Genomic DNA, 14694 nt, shown 5'->3' with positions numbered 1-14694 from the left:
AGAAATCACAATTAAGACTTTTACTAATATTGATTTCTTATTTTCAATTCGAACACAGAAGAGACATATGTTGTGTTTATTATTTAAGTCAATTCTGTTCTGTAAGGTATTAAAGTCGAATTTAATTTTGCTGTAATTTGATCACAAAAGTACATATGTAGAAAAAATTGTGAGATGTTATGAATTTTACAAATCAAAAGCCTCCGTTTTCCTTAACATGTTTATTTGTATGATTCTCATTGCCGACAAATTATTGCTACATACTGTGTGATAATCATAAATATACTTATTCGTTAAAAGGATATTGTATAAAACATATTTAACATACCTTTGTAATCCTCAAAAAAGATCATACAAGTACGTTCATTATCGTCATCATTCATAACAATTTTGTCTACGTCTCCTCCTCCAGACTTCCTATTGTTTTCAAAATAGTATTGCAATGTGTCTTTTGTGACGGCCGGTGCGATATTGGTCACGACAATGCTATGTGAAATTTGGACCTTTGATACTTTAAGCCATGCTCCCTCTAACTGCCTTTCATTGCATGCCTTTTCAAGCTTCTCAAAATCTTTGAAAGAAACATTTTGGATTTTGATAAATAATATTCTGATTCAATTTAATATTATTATGCCCAGATAATAAAAATCAGTTTATTTACATGTATTTACATGCATATGTACAATTTTAAAGTTATCATATTTGATAAAATTTCATGTTTTTATTGTATTATTATGTAAACTGTTTTATCAATTGTAAGGATAAATAATTTAAGTGAAACTTTGCATTTAATAAACATCAAAACCAATGCTTGTGTAAAATCTTGCTATAATAAGTAATGAAATACTTGGTTTTTCCTTTAATGTCACCAGCACTGTACTATCATCTTCTTCATGGGGATCCATTCTAATTGGTTCCACATTTGCTGTGGCTTCAAGGAACAAGAACAGTGCATCTTTAGTACTTTTGAGCCCTTTAATAAGAATCTTGTCATCGTAACAAGGTGGTGGTTTGTAAAGAGTTACACGCACCGTACAATTTTGCACAGTATGCTGTTTTCCAGAAACATTGTTTGCATCTGTAATTATAAGATTTATTCATTACAACCTAACACAATCATATTTTTAATATTTTAGATAATTATATATTAAGCGATGGTTTCTTTTATAATAAACTAAATACACCGCTCCGTTTTAACTAGTTTCCCCTATTGATTTTACAACTTAATGATTTGACATCGAAAACTTCTATAATCGTTGGGGTTAAAATATGACTTTTGCATTCTATAACACGATATGGTGATACTTCATATGTGACTTTCCAAGATACCTTCAGAAAAAAGGCCCATATGACAGGGATCATTTTGATGTCATTTCCGTTTTCTTAAATAGTTTGCACTCGTTTAATATGTTGCATATTTTCATTTGGTTAGATGCTTGTTGCTGAAGAAGAAAGGAGTGTAATTTAGAATTTTACACAGGTATAATTTTATCTGATAAAAAGTAGTGAAAGTCGATTTAATCAGACAAAGCAATGCATTGGAACCTGACAATTAGGGTCGCATGTCACATATGATACAGAGACGTATAATTCAGACCATTATACAGGGAAGAATGCTGGGTAGACTGAAACAAAGTTGGATAAGACAGAGACGCGTTGAAATCAAGGGGTCACTTAAGCCGTCTTGACAAATAAGTAGAAGTAAAAGACAGTCGGTGAAATTCAAAAACTTTTGTCTTCAGCAAAAGACATGTAATCAAATAAAAATATGTAACAAAATGAATTGCAATCATCCATGAGCATCTATATATTAAACGAATGTGAACTATCTAAGGAATCGGATGTGACATGAAAAGGATCATCTTTCAGAATAAGGGAAGACATGTAATGCTTTCAGAGATGTGTTGGTTCATTAATGATATATTTTACAATTCAGTTAAAAAGAATATACAATATTATATTAAATCTTGTTAAGACAATGGTGAAACATATAGAAACAAGAAGCGCCGCAATGCGACGAAAACCAGGTTTTCAACGACCAAGTTTTGATGTGACAACAATCAATAGGTCAAAGTGCACTGAAGTTATTGAGTAGATACTGAAAATTCTATTGTAAGCAAATTACCTTGACCTTGTACCCAGATATCTAAGTGGCAATCCAAAGCTGCCACTCAGCAAGTTCAGTGTCAAAAGGTCAAAGCAAACTCAAGTTATAACATGAAAACTAAATGCATTAACCTTGATCACAGACACCTGGGTAGCAATCCCAAGCTGCCTCTTGATATAAGCTACCCATTCATCAAGTTTGGTGTCAATAGGGCAAAGCAATCTCAAGTTATTGAGCGGAAACTGAATTTCTATTTTTCGTAACAGTGACCTTGATCTTGATCACAGGCACCTGGGTAGCAATCCCAAGCTGCCTCTTGAGATAACCTATCCATACACCAAGTTTGGTGTCAATAGGCCAAAGCAATCTCAAGTTATTGAGGCAGAAACTGAATTTTCTATTTTTAGTAACAGTGACATTGACCTAGATCACAGACACCTGGGTACCAATCCCAAGCTGCCTCTTGAATAAAAGCTATCCATACACCAAGTTTGGTGTCAATAGGCCAAAGCAAACTCAAGTTATTGAGCGGAAAACTGAATTTCTATTTTTAGTAACAGTGACCTTGACCTAGATCACAGACACCTGGGTAGCAATCCCAAGCTGCCTCTTGATAATAAGCTATCCATACACCAAGTTTGGTGACAATAGGCCAAAGCAAACTCAAGTTATTGAGCGGAAACTGAATTTCTATTTATAGTAACAGTGACCTTGACCTTGATCACAGACACCTGGGTAGCAATCCCAAGCTGCCTCTTGATATAAGCTACCTACACACCAAGTTTGGTGTCAATAGGCCAAAGCAAACTTAAGTTATTGAGCGGAAACCAAAAGTTGACGCCCGCCCGCCCGCCGACTTCGGCATTACAATAACCCGGTTTTCGTTGAAAACCTGGTTAAAAACTATGTCGTGACCTTCGGGTGATTTAAATGTAATGAATACGACATTTTCATCTTCTTCACTGCAACGTGTGTCCACAATGGGTCCACCTCCAGATCGTCTTTTACTTTCAAAGTAGTATGTTAGTGTTTCGATTGAAACAGTTTTGTCTACACCTTTTACTTTCACAGTATCAATAGTTTGTGTCGGACATTCCTCGTCTTTAGTTGGCTTTGTTTTCAGTATAACTTCATACCCTTGTTTACTATGATCATGAGAAACAACTCTCTCTGCGACTACAATTTCAAGTTTTGTTATTATTCTAGTATTCACATTTTCATTATCACTTTAAATTATTTTAATAAACGGTAACTTATAATTCTTAAAAAAGGGTTTCGTAACAAAAAGATAATAACATTTTCTATTCAGTAGAATTTACACTTAACATTTTTAATCTATGCAAATAATTTACATTTATTAAGACCTAGTTTACAGATAAAATACCGTACATACCTTCTTTATTTTCAAATGTTATGTAAACTATATTTTTCTGAATATCAACATCATTGCTAACAATTTCTCCTCCGCTTGAACGCCTTTTATTTTTGAAATACATCAACACTTTTTCAAGATTACGTTCTATGTCGGTGACACCATGAATTTCTATTGTGCAAAGATTAACCTGTTCTTCTCTGTAGCGTTCAACAGATACAATGTTTTCTTTCATTTTCAAAGGAGCCTGTTTCATTATAAAGTCTACGGCTACAAGATAAAAAAACATACAGACAATTTTGAATGATTACTCTCAATCATATAGCTAATCATAAAATAGGTATTTTAAATAGAATTCAAAGTTATATAATGTTAGCATTAATATTTCAGCATACATTTGTAATAGTCGTCATCTGCTTCCATGTCTTCTTATCTTCGTTATTTGAAATGTTTACGTTCTGGTATAACCTAAGCAATGGAATGGAAATTATTTGCGACGTTAAGGCAAAGACTTAAAAGTTTAAAAGTCATATAAATGAATGTAAAAGTCAATCATCTACTTTGAACAAACATACTACATTCTTTCAATTACCTGTTTGGTCATGAAATTCTACAACAGCTGTAGATTTGTCAGTGTCTAGTTCAACATTTTCTACCACCATTTCATCAGCCCCAAAATCCTCAAAATATAATTCTAAATATTCTTTGTCGATTGACACAGGTAATTCTTTGATGAGTATCTTTCTGGTGCTTTCAGAAACCCTTGACTTTAAATCTTCTTTTGGCTTATTATATAACATTACTTCCAACACTGTTCCCTTCAACTCATGTTTAGGTCGATTTACAACCGAACAAGCGACTGAAAACAAATAAATTCAATACGACACTAACATGATTCCACGACAGTTAATATTAAATATCAAGTTCTTGAAAAGCATATGCTGTCATGCATTTTGTTATTACTTCTCTAAAATAATAACTTATTTACAAATATTTAATTTAAGTGTCAATTACCTTCCTCAGTTTCAAATTTAATGAGTGCAATATTTCTGTCTTTCTTAACCTCACAATGAACGATTTGTCCTCCTCCAGACCGTTTGGAGTTTTTGAAGTACATTCGTAATGCATCTATATGGTTTTCAATATTTGGAAGACCTTTAACTTGTATTGTACAATGTTTTTCTGGTTCATCTGTATATAGCGATACGCTGATGTAATGCCCATCGATACATATTGGTTGTCTTTGCAAAATGATTTGAGCGTCTACAAATTATATATTCTAACTGATAAAATAATTTATAAAAAGTACAGATATTTTCGAATTTTCTTTTGTAATTAGGTGTAATTTGTTATACAATATGTATAAATATGCTATATGAATAGTAAACATGTCAAACTGATAATTGAACTTTAATATGATTCTTCAATATATAACATAAATACATGTAACATATTCATAGAATTAATGCAGAAATTTTTTAAAAACTGATTAGAATTATTTGCATAGTTTTGTTAAATTGCATATCAGTTATAAAAATGTGTATGCTTTTACCAAAGTCAAGTGACCTTCTGCAATACATTCTTTCCCACCACATTATTTTAAAATATGTTCATTGTCATACTTATTCAGTTTTTCTATACCATTTGAATCATGAAACTCCAGTATGACCGTTGAATCATCATCACCAGGAATTTCGTCTGTAACGTGTAGGTTTTCAAACATGTCCTCTAGGTAAAGGACAAGGACATCTTTAATTGCTCCATCAACACCCGAGAATAGCAACTTATTAGACTTTTCGGGAGATGAAGTATCAGATTTGTATTCCATTAGGTTCACATCTATTGGTAACGATTTAAACTTGTGAGTATCCCATTCTGCTACACGTTTTGCAACTAAAAGAATATAAATCATTGTATTATGTAACATTTTTAAGTCAAATTCAAACTTAAAGAAAACCTGAAGCAGTCAAAACATTGACGTAAAATCAGATGTTGCACGTACTCACAGAGACTTAGGGGTCAGACCCAGCCCCTCCTCCAACCCCCGCTTGATAAATAAGACATAACATTTTAACAATGTGGCATTAGTCTCAATCATAAAAATTGTATATAACTATTTCCACACGAATAAAAATCCATGTAGTCCAAATAAAGTAATAAAAATTTATGGTTATTGGGATTTTTTAATAATGTGGAAATTGAGTTAAGACAAGTTTGTGACTTAGACAGGGATCAAACTGTTAAAAGGAACTGAAAATAACAAAGGCGGAACATTTCCGATGTTAGTGTCTGACCGTGTGTCTGTAAACATTCTCCTTCATGAACCCTTATACTGTCCTACGTATGATATCATAATCATCAGCATCATCACAACCAGAATAAGTAGTAGAAGTATGTTACATGACAAACGAAAAGAATATATTTATTTCTCATCGTAATATCTTGAGTGTAAATCAATTTCAAACAGGAAATATTATTTACCGAGCGTTTTCTTCTGTACCAAAGTGAATTTTATAATATATTCTTAATATAAAATAGATATATATGCATAAAAACATGAATATCCACAATGTACCTCTCTAAAGTGAATGTTTGCAAAATATTTTTTTAAATGTATCAAATGTATTTTATTGTGAATACACATTTTTAATTACCCTTGCTAGATTTAAATGTAACTTCGACCGAGCCAGGTTTTCGCACGCAGCAACCAATGGTATCTTCTCCCCCTGATCGTCTCTTGTTATTGAAATACATTTTGAGTGATTTGATGTTATCCTCTGTGAGTAAATCAGTTGGTCCGGTTACCACAACAGTGCACGATTCCTCTAGATTATCTTCTTCGATAGGTTCAATATATACAGTCTGTCCCTCAATATCAACTTGCTTCTTCTGTAGTATTCTTGCTACGTCTTGAAATAAACACAAAAAAGCTATTGCACATCAAAATTGTGTTTCTTCTACATTTGATACATGTACAGTTTAGTTTACAATATTGACATAATGCAATAAAAATTACACACTGAACTCTCTGGGATATTAAGTCCTTAAAGCTGCATGGCTCCCGATAAGCCAAAATATAATAAGTAAATCGGACTTGAGAAACATGTACTACGATTTTAAGAAAAAAAACTTTTATGTCTCTATATGTTTGTACTCACGGGAATAGTTTAGGCGAAATACTAAATGTTTAAAGTAAGTTTTTGATCTGTTAAATACCAAATATTGTAGATGTTAATGAATAATTACTATATGCTTTTCTGCGGACAGTATCATTACATTTTTATTAACTTATTATACTGATGCAAACAATTACAGACAGTTTTCAAAGCATTTGCCATATTCAAGCTTTTCCAGATGGAGGTCTGCGTTCCATAAACGGTGCATCTCATATGATGATCTTTGATTTCATATTTTACATGCTTGAAATCTTTTGCATTTCAAAATAAGGAAAATGCATTCTATATGTCAATGATTCAATTTCCTTATTATTTTTATGCACGGTATCTAGTTGCTCTGAAAACAACAAGAGCCTGTTGAATGTCCAAAGTTCAAACTGTAAAAATGAACAAAGAGCAATAACTTCAAAATAAGACAAGGGAGAGTTATGTTGTCGTTCTTTTGCACTGCATATCTACTCAATGAGATTTATCCACATACAAAGTCTCTTTTATATATATTTAAGAGTTATATCTCGGACAAAGTTCAAAGTGTAAAAATGAACAAAGGGTAATAGCTCTAAAATATGGTATCTTGAATAATACATTGTTCAATTAGGAAATATAAGACTTTCTCGAAGTACAATTTAACAGCAGCAACTTAAATGTAAATAATTTGAAATTAATACTAATACTTAATAAATTTCAATAAACGTGATGCTAATGACGTTGATGATTATGATAATAACCATCGGCTTCTGCAAAGTGTATGATTGCACTACTACTCTTAGGGTCTAGTTTAACATCGGCAACGCAGATATTCTCTCCAAATGTTTCAGCGTCCTCAAACACCATTTCCAGAGTTTGTTTGTCGATTTCATAGGGTACATTTGTAATGCGTATTGATTTTGGTTTCCTTTTTTCACTTTCCTCGTTTGCTCTTTTCCTGAGCAGGTCTTCATCTATCCGAACAACATTAAGTAAAGCGCCTTTGTATCTATGATCTTGTCGTGCAGATACAGCTTTTGCAACTGAAATAATAAAACAAATCGTCATCATTTGCTACATGAATAACAAGTTGAAAATTTATAATACATGTACTATATTGGTCCATTAACTATAAAATATATAGATATACTTCAGCATGATTGAACAACACATGTATTTCAAAATGCAGATATACCTTCTGCTGATTCAAACGTTATCAGGATTGTTTCTGTATCTGCCACTAATTTGAATTCCAATATTTTCCCTCCATCAGAACGACCATTATTGCCAAAGTACATACGAATAGTCCGTGCGGTCTTTTCTGTAATAACTCCTTTATTGGATGTAACCTCTATTGTTTTAGGGTCACCTTGAAGTAATGGTTGTGATTCTATGAGTTCTACATAAACACTCTGACCGTCCACGTCTAAAGGCTGCTTCTTCATTAACAGATCATACACTGAAATAATGATTACGTTTAAAAAAAATTCCTTATTAGTAACTTATGGAAAATAAGGCGTCATAAATTATCCTTAGTGGATAAAGCAACTTATATGCGTTTGCTACTTTCATATTTCCCAAAAATGTAGGAGTTTAATTATATGTCAAAATAAAAAGAACAGATAAATACTAACTGCAATATTAATTCTATAAGGATAAAATGTCAATGACTACATACCTTCTTTATTTTGAAACTCTATTATTGCTTCAGTGCCGTTTCCACATAATTCTATTGATTCAAATGCAACATCATTTCCTAATTCTTGCTCCAAATACAGCTCTAAATATTCCCTATCACTATCCTCCGGTAAATTTGAAAATTTAGCCTTGACAGTTGGTTTCTTGAACTGCTGATCTTTTTCAGATGTGTACTGTGATGTGTTCGGTTCAAGGAAAGTACCTAGAAAATGGAAATATATTCAGCAACTTAGTGTTTAACTATAGTTAAACAAATTAAATGATGTAATTAAATGCTATAATTAGTTTTAAAGTTTTAGGATACATTAAATACTATTACCATTGTGGAATTTATATAATGAATTTAATGATCCTTGTTGAAAATGTAATAATATTATGATCTACATATAGTATGTAAAAAGAGCGTTTTATTCCTTTTGATTATACAGTTATCTAAATGTAATTATCTACTTTTAATCAGCTAAAAAAAGTAAAATTTGGTTTCAAAAATGGCAATGACAGTCAATTAAAGAAAGATCAAAATGTAAAACAAAACTTAAAGTTACATTAAATAAATTTCATAAAAACAGAAATAGCGACATTTCATTAATAAATTGGGTTTCATATCGACTCCAGATCTTATTTTGGTGTCCAGACAACCAAAATGAGTTTTATGAGCATACAAATGTGCAACCTCATTGTCGCGAATTCGGAAGTACAATTTATGTTTGCATGCAAAACTCCGCCTTCAGATCATCCGTACATCAGTTTTACATCAACACACATGGCTATAAGTAGCAGTTCTAATTTAACGGTTTATTTTCGCATTGTAACGGATGCTTTCATATAAATTTAATCTTTGTTTATGGTATGATTATTTTTTATCTGAACGCCAGGCCTAGTGCATCGTGAAGCTAACACAATTAAAATGTGTTTGCGCTAGAAAATCTCATATTTGCGTTCCTTATATCAACTATAGCATGACGTGGCGTAACGCATACACGAGCTGATTAAAGTCTTCAATTGCATGTTACAATTCGTATACGAACTTTAGTGTTACCGTGGGGTTTTCCATTTTAAATCCTAATTTATGAATAATATTTGATGAGATTTACAACAATACTGTTACAAAGGTTAATGAATCTGTAGAATGCTTGGTTTTTAGGCCGACGGCAAAAATATTTTTACATATTTATTTAATGTAGCTTTAAGTCTTCTAAAATATAAGACACTGATTTTCATTAATTTCTGATCTACAGCACTTTTTGGGTCTATTGAACCAGCAACTAATAATAAATTGATCAATAGTACTATGTTTGAAACCAAATGGTCAATTTGGAAATATCGTAACAATTGTATGCACAATTATTCACATCAACCAATACCTAGTTTGGTAAGAAAATTGTTCAATGATATAAAGTACCAATTTGAATACAAATGTAGAAATAAGACGATACTGTGACAGAATTTTAGCAATATGTATAATTTGTATGAATATTATCTTTAATGTAAGGGACGCAACCTTGTCAATTTTCGTTTTTCGGACAAGCAGATGATACCTTTGAGAATTCTTATATTTATCACATTACCTTTAATGTTTCAAAGTTTGCCTTTAATTCACATTATGCAATCAAGTTATTTTTTGCTGTGAAGTATAACATCAATATACTGTATTTCGTGAGTAACAGTGTCTCTGTTTTATTGAGCATTTGATTTTAAAAACTTTGTATTAACATTTTGTATTGTATAAACGCAGTTTAAGCTTAAGAATTCTTTGAAAATATTAAAATTAACTTTATTTCATTAATGTTATTTTGTCAGAATCAAATATTAATGTATTTATGTATCATTGTAAGGCTGATAGAAGGAAGCTCCTTGACACCTACCATGCCAATGACGGGAGAAATAAATGGAATTACCCCTAAACTGGCGCCCGAAAAAAATCGATAATTATTATAGTTTTTAATTACTTTGAATTGCATTTCTTCATCTGTCAATTATACAGAGATATACAAAATAATTTCCATGATGGTAATTTGTTTATTAAGAGAAAAATACATCTAGGTTTACATGATACGTAACTGACTCACATGTTTTTCATTGAGAAGTTAAAAAAAACATCATCATACCGTGTTGGGTATTGTTACCAAGTCCCCTGTTACTCCTAGCAACCTGAAAGTAAGTACAAAAATCATATTTTCTTACACTGTTGAAAGACAGATTACTTCAAATTTGTTCATACATGTACGAGTATTTCCGCGTAGAATGACTGTATGATGGATAACCAAAAGTACTGTCAAAATGTTTATCATTGTTAAAACTCTTTTTTAGTTTGATAAAGAATACTTTGAAATAAGAAGTATCAAAATTTAAAAATTAAGCCTTGAAGTAGATTGGTAAATTGTGAATATAACTGTAAAGAATATATGTAAGTAAGATAAGTTAAATGAGGGTTTTTGTTTTTGTTTTGAAATGAAATGCTTTGTTTATGAATACTGAATTACATCACTGTTGACCCAAGCTTCGGGTATATCGGACTCGTTGCATCTGTGGAAAGTAACTGTATAATATTCATCATCTGTATCGATCTGATCCTCTTGTATTTCATCGCAAAGGTCAGAAACGCCTGAAAGGAAATAAACAGCGTCTTTGTTGATAGAAAAACTGTTAAAGAAAGATAATAATTTCAACAAGATTGCATTTGTTAAAAATGCTATGCCACCGCATTAATACAACACTGAATAGTAGTGTAGAAACAGATGTTTTTTGCTTCTATACAACTGAAGATTGCTATAATGCATAGATCCCTGACCAATCTATATTTATTATGAGATAAGTGGTTTAATCTATTGTTATTCAAATAAAAGATCAGAGTAGGAATCTATCAATGCATTGAGTCTAGGTCATATTTCACATGGCCTAAATTTCATGACTGTACATCAAAGGACAACACAGTAAGACACTTTGTCAAAATTTACGTATGTTGAGTTCACTTTACATCTTAATCTGTGTACATGGTTCAAATTTCATAGCTGTACATCAAAGGACAAGAAAGTAGGTCTCTGTCCCCTTGGGCAAGGCAAAATTTTGACCCAAGTGTTTAATTCAAACAGTCTTCATACAGGTCCAGCAAACAACGTTTCATCTGTACCTTCCTTAATTCAGAAAACATTTGTTTAATGGAAATCAATGCCCCCGAATACCAAGGGCAAAATTTAAAGAACTTTGGAAGAGGACCTATAGATGATGACCTCGCAAAGTCTTCGCAAATATCTAACCTATAACCTTTGTTAATTCAGAGAAGAAAATTTTAAGTTTTTACTGTATACATATAAGGAAAACTATCGCCTCTATAGCAGGGCAATTTTAACACTAGAGGCATAATTTGAACAACTTTCGTAGAAGACCCATTGATAATATTATATACCAATTGACAAGCAGATTTTTTAATTTTTACTATATGTACATAGTAAAATTCAATGACCCCAGGGCGGGGCCAATTCTAACCCAAGAGCTATAAGTTAACTACACAATGTTTCATGCAAAATTGTTAACCTCAAGCCTTTGTCAAGTTTTTACTGTATACATATGAGGAAAACCTATGACCCCCGGGCGGGTCTAATTTTATCACTAGAGGAAAAAATTGAACAACTTTGGTAGAGTAGCTATAGATAACATCATATACCAAATATCAAAGCTCTAAGTATTGTACCTTCAGACAATAAGACTTTTTTTTCATTATGTACATAGTGAAAATCAATGACCCCCGAGGCGGGCCAATTTTGACCCCAGGGCTATGATTTGAACAATCTTGCTAGAGGTTCACTACACAATGCTTCATGCAAAATATGTAACCTCTAGCATTTGTCAATTTAGAGAAGATGATTTTTTAAGTAAATAAGGAAAACCTATGACCCCCGGGGCGGGGCATATTTTGACACTAGCGGCAAAATTTGAACATCTGTGGTAGAGTACCTATAGCTGATATCATATAACAAATATCAAAGCTATTAAGCTTAAACCTTCAGACAAGAATGTAATTTACGTTTTTTACCATATGTACATATAGTGAAAATCAATGACCCCCGGGGCGGGCCCAATTTTGACCCTAGGGCTATAATTTGAAAATGATGATAACTTGCTAGAGGTCTACCAGACAATTCCTTATGCAAAATATCTATGTGCTAGGCCATGTGGGTCTTTACAAGAAGATTTTTTTTAATTTAGTTTACAATTCCTTTTGGTTGCCATGACAACCAGATTTCTGCATGGAATGATGCGGTTGCATAAAAACACACCAAACAAAAACAACTAAAAAAGTCTTTCTTCATAAGACTTTGTTTAAATACAGTTAAGTATTTGACCTTATTTTGTAGGATGAATCGGTTTAATCAAACGGTGCATGACATAAAGGAGTCTATTTGCTGAAGCAAGCAAGTTTACAAGATAGATAGGGTCACGCCTTTCATCTCAAATATCGTTATTGTTACTGTATATAAATTTACTTGTAGATATGATCATACTTGGATGCACAACATATAATGTATTATATAAACCATCATTCCGGTCTTGTTTAGCTTGTGTGCTAGTAGACATATAATAATAATAAAGCTATATAAATATTACATTTGTTATCTTACACTTTGTCAAAATGGTGATGTTGTATTTAAGATCGGCTGCACTCATTTACACACTTTTGCACACAAATTATGTTTTAAGTTTTTTGGTAAAATTGTCCTTCTTTTGTTATATTCGTGTGTAATATTCAGCGTAATTTCACATAATCATTATGTTATGCATATATTGTGGTATGTTTAAATTATACTGATTAAAAGATATCAAAAAGGTAATCTGCAGAATGGTAAAGGTTAAAGCTATTGATATCAAAGTAACCAGAGTCCATTCATACACTCTATATATTTATCAGACGAGGCTCTCCAATTAGCTAAGATATTATTGGTACTTTACTCAGGTGTCAGCTTATGTAATTAGCCATATGACATAAACCGTGTCAGTATAGTGTCAACCTTAGTAATATAAATAACAAAAAAAAAAGATATAATAAAAAATTCGTTTATCGGTTCATGTTTAAAAATATGTTTTATGTTCTAATGTCATGTCTGAACTCTTAGGCCTATACATAAATAGATAAAGACATAATAATGCGTTTATTAATTCGCAATTAATGCGTTAAATAAACCGATACTATAACTTCTGACATGAATAGATTGATAAAAGGATGATCTAAATAATACTTGACCGTATTGATTTAAATTAATAGAAATATACAATCATTGATAAAATCTACACATTGACATTCAATTTTAAGGCACATTATTTTACAGAAACGAGTAAACATTCATTTGTTTAAAAAGTGCAAAATTAATTTTGTAATGATTTTATAATGGTTTAAATGCATGCTCAATGCTTGTTAACTCAAAAAGGTAGCGCTAAATGTATATGCTAGCCAATATAAAGTTTAAAAATGACGAATATTTGGAACCGATTCATAAACGCTCTGCTGATCACTTTGCCGTGCACAGACTACATTAGACAATCGTTATAAAGCGGTTCAGACCTGAGGCAGGTTTGTTGAAAGGATGAAAGTAAGGAATGTTTGCGATAGAAATGGAATCCTGAAAGCTTAAGAAATATGATGTCGTTATAATAGCTATTGAAAACACTCTGGCTCGGTTCAGTTAAAACTAAAACATATGGGTCAAATACAGTGGCATACAACCAAGCTGCCTAATCTCTTCCTTATCAGTTTTAGGTCATTAAAGATGAATTTGTGAAACAAGTCAGCAATGTTGCTAATAAAAAGAATGTAATATATTCACTTTTATCAACTTGGAGAAGACATTTAATAAGATTGTAGAGAACAAAGAAGGTTGCTTTAACCAGGTCAACAAAAAATTGGTCTTTCAAGCAATTAAATATTACCGTCCTTTGCTAAAATTGGTACATTGTTAAATATCTAAATACTTTTTCACTGGTCTGACTTTTGTCTCCTTAAAAATTTCGATTTCCGTATGGTATAACATAAACTCAAGTAACTATAAATGCCTGTAAAACATTTATGACCATCTAATGAAAACCCGTAAGTCATGTTACACCGATTTCGTGGACTTATTTTTTTTAAAGGTCTGATATAATAGTCATCGTGATCTTTGATGCACCAGGGACGACGAGTACATGTAAAACGTTCATTTACACTTAATACTTAAGTGCTAAATTTAACATATTTTATTAGTTTTATTAGAGACACGATATCTTAACGTCGGCGTGACTTTGACGTTGGATAATCTTACCCTAGGGACCATGTTCTCTTCACGGGCAACCCCAACACTAAAACTTAGAATTATAGGTAAAATGTTCTCTGGTTATTGATAGGA

General features: G+C 31.9%; 1 protein-coding gene across 1 annotated transcript in view; it reads right to left on the bottom strand.

Moving 5' to 3' along the window:
- The window catches only part of LOC132724134 (protein mono-ADP-ribosyltransferase PARP14-like), a 60430-nt gene that overhangs the window by 22038 nt on the left and 23698 nt on the right, over positions 1–14694 (bottom strand). The window contains 13 exon segments of the mRNA XM_060708950.1: positions 329–571; positions 848–1078; positions 3023–3283; positions 3501–3749; positions 4072–4338; positions 4494–4742; positions 5121–5372; positions 6134–6388; positions 7384–7665; positions 7818–8081; positions 8301–8522; positions 10429–10471; positions 10804–10925. Of these exon segments, the coding sequence (XP_060564933.1) occupies positions 329–571; positions 848–1078; positions 3023–3283; positions 3501–3749; positions 4072–4338; positions 4494–4742; positions 5121–5372; positions 6134–6388; positions 7384–7665; positions 7818–8081; positions 8301–8522; positions 10429–10471; positions 10804–10925 (2940 nt within the window).

This window comes from Ruditapes philippinarum, unplaced genomic scaffold (assembly GCF_026571515.1).
Source record: "Ruditapes philippinarum isolate M1 unplaced genomic scaffold, ASM2657151v2 ctg1222_1_1_1_1, whole genome shotgun sequence".
Classification (NCBI taxonomy): domain Eukaryota; kingdom Metazoa; phylum Mollusca; class Bivalvia; order Venerida; family Veneridae; genus Ruditapes; species Ruditapes philippinarum.
The sequence above is the reverse complement of the archived record's forward strand: the minus strand, read 5'-3'. Positions and strand labels throughout refer to the sequence as shown.